The sequence below is a fragment of the Notolabrus celidotus genome, chromosome 13 (assembly GCF_009762535.1).
Source record: "Notolabrus celidotus isolate fNotCel1 chromosome 13, fNotCel1.pri, whole genome shotgun sequence".
NCBI classification, from domain to species: domain Eukaryota; kingdom Metazoa; phylum Chordata; class Actinopteri; order Labriformes; family Labridae; genus Notolabrus; species Notolabrus celidotus.
In genome coordinates this window covers 1,486,374-1,496,707 of record NC_048284.1, presented here as the reverse complement: position 1 = coordinate 1,496,707, position 10,334 = coordinate 1,486,374, and the positions used below count along the sequence as shown (strand labels likewise).

The window sequence follows — 10,334 nt, the reverse complement described above, 5'->3', positions numbered from 1 at the left end:
AGAGTTCTAGAACACCTGCTGTTGCTCTCCATACAGACTGTTTCTCCTGCTGACACCTGATTGGTGGATACTCCTCAGACTACAGACAGAGACCAGAACCCTCCTCAGACTAAAACCCAGGTGTAATTCTACTTCCTGTTTTCAAAAATACCCAAAGAAAATACTAAAACCAACAACGTGTTGATTTTCTCTCGGTGGGTCCAAACCTCCAGTTCCTGCTGGAAACAGAAATCTGAAAAGTATCTCCTCTTTGGTGACAGAAAAAGACTTGTACTGGTTCTCTCTTTGGTGGTTTTGTTCTTTTTCAGGGTGTTTGTTGATCAAACACGTTGAAGAAGTCGAGTGATGTCGCACAGAGGAAAGGAATACCACAGATTCAGAACGATTAGCAGGTTAAACACGACTTAAAACACCTTCAACAGGAACACCTTAACAGGACTAGTTAATGAAAACCTGTTGGTTTATTTACAAACTCAGAGTCCATCAAGGAAAGAGGATTAGAGACACTGATGTTCTTTTAGGTCTGACCTTCTTCAAAGATGGAATGTTCCATTTCAAGACAGAATTCTGGAATTCTGTCTTTGTATTCTAGAACACCTGCTGTTGCTCTCAATACAGACTGTTTCTTCCTGCTGACACCTGATTGGTGGATACTACTCAGACTACAGACATAGACCAGAACCCTCCTCAGACTAAAACCCAGACCCTGAGATCCAGATCCAACATGTCTCTGAATCAGAATCTGTAATTACAGGTTAGCTGTAGCTGAAAGTAAAAAGCTTTGTCAGGTCTGTCCTCAAGAGGAGAAGAAAACTACGTCTACAATGTTTGTTTGATGAATGGAGGTGGGGTCCATCATTTCTGATGCTGCGTTCAGGGAAGTCAGGAAATCTAAGCGCTGATTGTCTTTAGTGGCAGACTAAAGACTAAATACTGCCTTTAAGAAACATGTGTGAAGAAGTGCATCATTTCACAGTTTCAGGCCATGAGTCATTGAGAAAGTGAAAGAAATTCAATTCAAAGAGAGAGAGAGAAGAGGAGGGCTTGAAAGGGGTTTCTCTCTCTCTCTCTCGCTCTCTCTCTCTCTCACACACACACACCTTCCCCTTTCTCTCAGCAGTGCTTTTTAGTGTGTTTGATGTCGTGCAGCAGCTGTATCATCACCTGAGCGAGCGACCAGCAGCACGATGCTCGTCACACCTGTGAGTTCTGACCTTTATTCCTCTTTTTCTGTGACATTTTCTCTCTTCCTTTTTTATGGTCAATTTTTCACTCTTTGAACAAAACTTAAAATTTCTTCCTTCGTTGATCACTTCTGACTTTTTTATGTTTCACTTATAATTGTTCAGAGGTTTCTCATGTCTTTTGCACTGTTTGCTTCTGGTACAGTCAGAGTCCTGAGGCGTGTAAATGTTAATTTCTGGAGTTCATCTGGAGAGAAACGCACTGATTTAAACTTCAGATGAATCTGTTTCTGCGACACAAACAGGTGATGTCATGTGAAGGATAACCTCACACACTTCTTTGTGTTTTATCTTGAAAATCAGCAGGATGTGAAGTATAAACAGATGAGGTATTCCTCTAAAGAACACGCTCCCTTCAGCACAGCTTGTTTTTTAAAGTGACTCATGCCAGACGACAAAAACACAAAAACAACTCTGATCAAAAAATGAAAATATGCACATTTTTTAAATAAGTTCTCCTGCAACATTTATCCAATTAAATGTAAAAAAAAAGAGTCAAAACTATGTATTGATAAATAGACCTGTTGCCCTCAGGCAGACGCTACAGGTCTACACGGTCCAGAACCAACAGACTAAGGGACAGCTTCTTCCCCAAACCTGTCACTCAACTCAAACCTGCACTGACATAACCCGGGCTGATGACACTTTCCCCCGTACAATAACTACCTCCACTCTCTGTGCAATATTTATTTATTAATTCAACCACCCTGCACTGAGATCTTTGTCTTGTCTTTGTTTTCTTTGTGCAACAACATCCACCTCTTGTGTTGTTATATTATACTGTGTGCACTTTAAAGGAGCTGCTCTCCCAAATCTCATTTGTATTATGTACAATGACAATAAAGGTTTTCTTTTCAATTCAATTCAATTCAATTCAGTTCAGTTCAGTTCAGTTCAGTTCAATTCAATAATTCAATTCGATTCAGTTCAGTTCAGTTCAGTTCAGTTCAGTTCAATTCAATTCAATTCAATTCAATTCAATTCAATTCAATTCAATTCAGTTCAGTTCAGTTCAGTTCAGTTCAATTCAATTCAATTCAATTCAATTCAATTCAATGCAATGCAATGCAATGCAATGCAGTGCAGTGCAGTGCAGTGCAGTGCAGTGCAGTGCAGTGCAGTGCAGTGCAGTGCAGTGCAGTGCAATTCAATTCAATTCAATTCAATTCAATTCAGTTCAGTTCAGTTCAGTTCAGTTCAGTTCAGTTCAATTCAATTCAATTCAATTCAATTCAATTCAATTCAATTCAATTCAATTCAATTCAATTCAATTCAATTCAATTCAGTTCAGTTCAGTTCAGTTCAGTTCAGTTCAATTCAATTCAATTCAATTCAATTCAATTCAATTCAATTCAATTCAATTCAATTCAATTCAATTCAATTCAGTGCAGTGCAGTGCAGTGCAGTGCAGTGCAGTGCAGTGCAGTGCAGTGCAGTGCAGTGCAATTCAATTCAATTCAATTCAATTCAATTCAATTCAATTCAATTCAGTGCAGTGCAGTGCAGTGCAGTGCAGTGCAGTGCAGTGCAGTTCAGTTCAGTTCAGTTCAGTTCAATTCAATGTGTACGGTATAGAAAGCAGGTGATGAACACATATTTCAACAGTCTAATGTTGAGGGTTGTAAAGATGAGTGAGGGGGATTTCTTCAAGTCAAAATATTTTTGTGTAAATTATCAGTAAATATTATTTTTTTCTGCCTGTTAATTAGTGTTTTGTTGCATTTCTCTTTTTATTACACTTTCAGAATAAATTCCAAATTTAATCTTCTTTTAAATTAAATCCAAAAAGACATTTTAAAATACTCAAAATAAAACGTATTTAAATCACATTTTATATTTTCACAGCTGCAAAAGTTTCAGGCGTGACTACTTGAATTTAAATGTGACATTATTATCATTTAACCCTCCTGTTATGTTGCGGGTCAAATTGACCCTTTTTAAAGTTCAAAAATCTAAAAAAAAAAATGTTAAAAGTATTTTTTCAATATGAAACGTCTTTGTTTGGCTTAATAGGTGAAATCAACATATAAAATTAAAATAGTTAATTTCACATGTTAGGTAATATATGCCTCCAAACCAGAGGGGTCGTGTTAATTTAACATCACTTCATTAAAAAACAATCAAAATCAAAATTCTAAATACAATTTTAAAAAATCTGTCATGTTAAACTATTGTATTCATATTTAGGTCTTTCCAATGTGCATTTAAAAAAGTTGAATTTTAATTAAGAACATGAGTTATCCTCATTGAAGCATGATCTGTGAGGATTAAAGAACACCATTGCACCACATATTGATTTAAATGGTTAGTAATGGGGGACGCTGGTGGCCTAGCGGTCTAAGCGGCCCACGTACAGAGGCTACAGTCCTCGTCGCAGGGGCCGCCGGTTCGATTCCTGGCCGGTCGACCATCTCCTGCATGTCTTCCCCCGCTCTCTACTCCCCACATTTCCTGTCTCTCTTCAGCTGTCCTATCAAAATAAAGGCAAAAATGGAGTTAATAATGAGATTTAAAAAATGTTTATTGGGATTTTTGGGGTTCTGACGCCAGAAACATCTTTGACCCAGGAACATAACAGCAGGGTCAGTATTTGTCCCTGACAGGCTCCTGTAGAGCAGGGGTTCCCAAAGTGGGGGTCCCCGAGATGTCTTCCAGAATGTATATATGAAAATTGTAGTTAAATTTGAAATAAAAGCTTTTAAGTACCTTTTTTTAAAAATAGAATTCTGCCTTTTCTTTGTTGCTGGATGACTCCTGAGGTTAGGGTCAGAGTTAATAAGGTCAGTTACAGTCAATTTACAGAAGCATCAGTAGCAGGAGGAAACAGGAAACAGCCACAGAGACAAGATAAGAAGTAAGAAGCAACATGTACTCACTTAAAGGGACAGTGGGGGTCTCATGAGTCTTTGGTGTCTATAGTGAAAGGTTTGGGAACCCCTGCTGTAGAGGCTGTAGTTCTCAGGTGTGTTACAGATTAAACACCTGTTGTAAGAACAGAGCAGTATAGATCTGTTAAAGACGTCCAGTCAGTGAGGAAACACCTGGGCGCTCCATCCAACTGTCGCCATGGGAACATTTAGATCATGTTTCTGTTTCCTGCTGAACGAGCCAGGCGTTAGATTTAACCATCAAACACCAACCCCTCAGGCCGCCGTGACTGACACGATGAAGTTTGACTCGTCCATATTGTTCAACTTCAGGTGACAATAAAAATACAGGAAGTCAGAGAGGACAAACTGAGCCGCTGTGGTCCCTTCTGATGTTTGCATCATGTTCAGCAAGCAGAAGTTCAGAGCAGGAACTCGACGTGTTTGAGGAACTTTGAGGCTTTTAAAAAGATCTTTTTGTTTCTCCTTTAAGATCAGACTTTTGACTGACAGACTGACAGACGAGAGGCGAGAGGCGAGCGGCTCTGTTTCCTCTCAGAGGGTTAAACATGGAGAACAGAGCGTTACTTCACGTTCTAAGGCCCTCGTCAATCAGAGGGAGAAGGACGGAGGGGTGTCGATACACTCAGCCCTCTATCCCTCTCTCCAACACGGGAGGTCTCAGCAGATGTGTGTCTAACATGAGTCTGGTCCTGCTGGAGGTTTCCGCCTGTTAACAGGAGCTATAGGCTCAGACGGCTAAAAGCTTAGAATGCCGGGGGAACTGACACACTGGGATCCTGTCTTTCCCTCTCTCTCCTCTCTCTGCCTGTCTCTTACTTTAACACTTCCTGTCCCATTAAAGTTACTAACCATAGACCTTTCTGGAGTCCCTGAGCTCCCTTGTCTCGTAGGTTCCTCTGGATCTCTGCTGTAGATTCCTTTTTTGGGGTCTGTTATTCATCCTTTCTTTCTTTCTTTCTTTCTTTCTCTCTTTCTTTCTTTCTCTCTTTATCCTTTCTGTCTCCTTTTCTCACCCCGTCCTTTCCTTCATCCTTTATTCTCCTCTTTTTCTTTCTTCTGGTCTCCCTCTCTTCTCTCTTTTCTTAGACCTTTCTGGAGTCCCTGAGCTCCCTTGTCTCGTAGGTTCCTCTGGATCTCTGCTGCTGTGGACGTGGTCCAGACTCCAGCTGCTACAACTACTACTATCCGTCTCCCCACTATCATCTCTCTCTCTCTTCATCTCCCTCTATCCCTCTCTCCAACACGGTCTCAGCAGATGTGTGTCTAACATGAGTCTGGTCCTGCTGGAGGTTTCTGCCTGTTAAAGGAAGTTTGTCCTTGCCACTGTAACTTGCTAAATGCTGCAAAGTGCTCTGCTCATGGTGGATTAAGATGAGATCAGACTGAGTCCTGTCTGTAAGATGGGACTGGATCAGATCCGGTCTTGATGTTGGGTCTTTGTTAATAACAGAACATAGAGTCCGGTCTAGACCTGCTCTGTTTGGAAAGAGTCTGAGGAGAACATTTGTTGGGAAGTCTTTGGACTTGAATTTGCATCATTCCTGAATTCCCCGCCCGATCCTCCTGATGTGGATCCATCAGGTTTCGTTGCAGCAGCTCTGTCAGACTCTGTGTCTCACTGCTGAGGTGTCCTGGGGTGACTTTTAAGATGTTTTGGAGACAGACTGAATGAAAGCAGTCGATCTCTTTCAGCAAGGACTCTTACGAACCCCTGACTGTCTGGGGGATCTGCAGAGGATGATGTGACTGCAAACCTCTGAGGGCAGAAGAAACCACACATTACATCTGAACTGGGTCACTCAGTGTTTTCGGGCTGAATTGACCTGTTTTTCTGCAGACTTCCTCTCAGTGCTCACACACCTGAGAGCAAACACATTCTCATTTTCACCACCTCCATCAACCACAACTGGAACATTGGCAACCCTTCTCACCAGCAGAACAAACTCTGTGCCTCCCGTCACATGGATCATCAGACTCTGTGACATTTCTTCATCTCTAGTTTCACATCCTCTGATTATGTCCTCATGTAAATTAATTTCATGGTTTTTACATCACTCTGAAGAAACACAGTCACTCCTGTCCTCTGGAGGCTTCAGATGATGTGTGTGGAGGCTCAGTGTCACAGCTTCACTTCCAGGAACAACCTTCAGAAAGAAGCTGTGACAAGGTTTCTTCAGAAGTTAGTTTATGTTTTTGTTTCCAGAGTGTGACATAGAGACAAACTGTGGGCTAAAATGAGACAAGATACAGTCGTATTTTTACTCCTCTTCTTGCTTTGATGCATAAAGAGACAAATCTAAAACCATCAGACTCACAAATAAAACGTGGAAAGAATTAACAGCAGTGGCTCCAGAAATGAGCCCTGAGGTACACCCTGATCTTTACTAAGGACTGATGATAGCTCATTATGAACCTCCACCCTCCACTCTCTGTCACCAACACTGGAATTTACTAAAGTGTTTTTCGACCGGTGGACCCAGGGTCTAAATGTAGTTCAGGGGTAGATAATCTCCCCCCTAAAAAGCCCCTGCTAGGGGGTAGTACTTTTCAAAGGTCCCGGGACTTTCAGGGGGCGGGGCCTGCAATGCTGAACGTGTCTGATTGGTAGATTAACCTCAGTGTTTTTATTCCTCCCTCCGTCCACAATAACATCACAACATTTTTTTTGTCATTTTTTTTCGAGTATTTTTTTTAAATGTTTTTTTTCTTTTTTTTCAATTTTTTTTTCAATTTTTTTTTTCAATTTTATTTAAAAAAAAAAAAAATCCCCCAAAAAAATTTCAATTTTTTTTTTTCAATTTTTCTTCCAAATTTTTTTTTTCAACTTTTTTTTCAATTTTTTTTTTCAACTTTTTTTCCAAAAACCATTCACAGTCATTGTTTTTTCCATCTGTGATTCTCTTGATTTCTCTTTCTTTCATTAGTTTTTATTTGTTCTATCTGTTTTGTATGTGTGTGTACTTTTCAAAAGAAGAAGCTGTGATTCTCTTGATTTAGCAGCTTGTAACAGTAGTCTTCTCTCAGCCCACCGTGAATGCGTCTCTCCTCCCGGTGTTCCGGTTTTAAAAGTGACCCTGTAAACTGGAGACCTTCAGCTGAACGTGTCAGTGTTTGTGGAGTTTACACAGCTGTTGAAACACAGAGGGAGTTCCTGGGAATGCAAACTAGTTTAGTTTTTATTAAGATTTCAAAATATCCTCATCAGATATTTAATGATGGTCGAAAGACGTTTATGAGGGATGCATCCGGCTGAGAGTCTCCAGTTAACAGGGTCGCCGTTTAAACCAAAACACCGGCCGATCTCTGCGATCACGGCTTTTTGAGTTCAAAAGGATTTTAAAGCCGTGTTGAAACGTCTTTGCTACTCGCGCTTATCTCCTCTCACGTGTTGATTCAGTGAATCCATCTGTGATGAAATATAGCACCATCTAAAACAGACCAGCTGAGTCTCTTCATGCTAACAGGCTAACTGTTGTGTTGCTCATAATGATACCTGCCTGTCCGTCTGCTTCTATGGTGTCATCTGTGATGAATGGCATTCCTCTTTGTGTTACTGCCCTCTACTGGTCTGGTGGTGTAGTGCAGTTACTTTTTTTCCTCCATACGTCACTGGCCTGATTTACACAATCTACCCGGGACTTCAGCCCGCGGTCGAAACGCAGACAACAATGGGGGAACAGGAACCTTTTAGTTCAGGAGGAAGTAGTTCTGGGGGCTAAAAGACCCTGGGACTCTTGGTGGAAATGCACCTTTAGATTTGTAGAATAAGAGACAAATCCAGCGTTAGAAAGTCACGGTTATTGTTTCTGTCGTTTCTGAAAAACTGAATCTTTTCTTCAAAGTTTCCGTCCTGTCATCAAACTGAACGACCTTGTCCTTCCTGTTGGTCACAGATTAAAGTTCTGTCTCTCTTCTGTCTCTGTTTAGATGACGATGGAGGTCCCAAACAACACATTTGAGAACGACTATGGTGGCGTTGATGAATTTGACTATTATGATAACATAAGCTATGCTCCGGACGACCCCGGGTTTGGACCCTGTTCTATGAAAAACCACAGCGTTGAGCGTGTGATCGGCCCGTACGTCCATACCATCATCTGCATCCTGGGCTTTGTGGGAAACGGTCTCGTGGTCCTCACCTACGCCTGCTACAAGAAGACCAAGTCCATGACGGACGTCTACCTGCTGAACGTGGCCATCGCTGACCTGCTGTTCGTGCTGCTGCTGCCTTTCATCGTGTACAACGAGCTGTCGTCGTGGTCCATGGGGCCGGTGGCCTGCAAGCTGTTGCGCGGCTCCTACAGCGTCAACCTGTACAGCGGCATGCTGCTGCTCGCCTGCATCAGCACCGACCGTTACTTCGCCATCGTCCAGGCACGCCGCAGCTACAGACTGCGCTCGCTGCAGTACAGCCGTGTGATCTGCGCCGCCGTCTGGGTCTCCGCCTTCCTGCTCTCCATCCCCACCTTCATCTTGTACAACCAGTACGAGCCGTCCCATAGCAAGATAATCTACATCGACCCAGAGTACGAGGACCTGGACTCTGGGCCTCCTCAGTACATCTGTGAGTTTCAGTTTGAGTTCATGGAGAACGTCACGGCCCACACGTCGTGGCGTGTCGTCATCCCCAGCACCCAGTTAGCTGTCGGATTCTTCCTGCCGCTGCTCATCATGGTCTTCTGCTACTCCGCCATCATCGTCACTCTCCTGAAAGCCAAAAACTTCCAGCGGCACAAAGCGGTGCGGGTGGTGCTGGTCGTCGTGGCGGTGTTCATCACCTGCCACCTGCCGTACAGCGCCACGCTGCTGTACGACGTCATCAAGATGTTCGAAGAGCAGACTTGTCAGAGCGTGAACGTGCTGCAGACTGCCAAGTCGGTGACGCAGACCATCGCCTACCTGCACTGCTGCCTGAACCCGGTCCTGTACGCCTTTGTGGGGGTCAAGTTCAGGAACCACTTCAGGAGGATCTTCCAGGACCTGTGGTGCCTGGGGAAGAAGTACATCGCACCCCGCCGCTTCTCCAGGACCACCTCAGAAATGTTCGTGTCCACCCGCCGCTCGGTGGACGTGTCCAGTGAGAACGGCTCGTCTTTCACCATGTGAGGACGGCTGGTCTCTGGAGGACTGGTTCACGGCTGTAAATACTTTTGGGTCTCGTCAGGACGTCCAAACATCAATCTCAGGGGACTTGGGACGATTTGAAACCTTAAAAATGAGTCTCTTCTGTTTCTTTGTCATGGTTTAAAAACTGAGATCGCCTCACACTGGGACTGAACTTTGCCTCGCTGTAGAGTCCTGAATCAGACTCTGTTTACCTGCTGTTCAACAAACTGACTGTAGTGCCCCCTGCTGGTTCGGCTGTGTAACTGTGCTTCTCCTGTTTCTGTGTTTCTGTGGAGAGTGAGGGGTTTGATTTGGAAAATAAGAAGTAGGAAATGTATAAATGTGACAAAGTTTCAGACCTCACTTTTAGACGTTATCAGACGATCTTCAGGATTAAAAAACTGCTGAGAGCTGAAGGTGTGTGAGGATCAGAGAGTCAGATTAAACTCTCTGTAACCTTAAACTCTGTCCCTTTAAACATTCAGACTGTGTGGATTATATTCTCTGACTTCCTGTGATCGCCCGCTCTGTGTGTGTGATATTTCTGAATGCATCCTCGTTTCTCTTACGTCAAAGTTAGATTTAGACTTTTTCTACATTACAAAATAAAAGCTTCAATAAGAGCAGATTTGTTCTCATCATGCATGATTTAATCTAGGGCTGCACGGTGGTGCAGTGGGTCACAGCTAGAAGGTTCCTGGTTCGACTCCCCGGTTGGGCAGGTGCCTTTCTGTGTGGAGTTTGCATGTGTGGGTTCTCTCTGGGTACTCCTGCTTCCTCCCACAGTCCAAAAACATGCTCACCAGGTTGATTGGTCACTCTAAATTCCCTGTGAGTGTGAGTGAATGGTTGTCTGTCTCTCTGTGTTAGCCCTGTGATAGGTTGGCGACCTGTCCAGGGTGTACCCTGCCTTCCACCTGAAGCCAGCTGGGATAGGCTCCACCCCCCTGTGACCCCTAACAGGATAAGCGGTGAAGATAATGGATAGATGGATGGATGGATGGATGGATGGATGGATGGATGATTTAACCTAACTGAATTTCCCCTGTACTTCTGTCTCTGGACACCAGATGGCGCTTTCTTCAAACACTCT

General features: G+C 43.2%; 1 protein-coding gene across 1 annotated transcript; it reads left to right on the top strand.

Annotated features, from left to right (window-relative positions):
- Window positions 1-1,139: 1,139 nt before the first annotated feature.
- On the top strand, window positions 1,140-9,864 carry ccr6a (chemokine (C-C motif) receptor 6a). Its single transcript, XM_034699123.1, has 2 exons — window positions 1,140-1,202; window positions 8,063-9,864. The coding sequence occupies exons 1-2, from the start codon at window positions 1,188-1,190 to the stop codon at window positions 9,239-9,241; spliced, it is 1,194 nt and encodes a 397-aa protein (XP_034555014.1). The 5' UTR covers window positions 1,140-1,187; the 3' UTR covers window positions 9,242-9,864.
- Window positions 9,865-10,334: the final 470 nt, after the last annotated feature.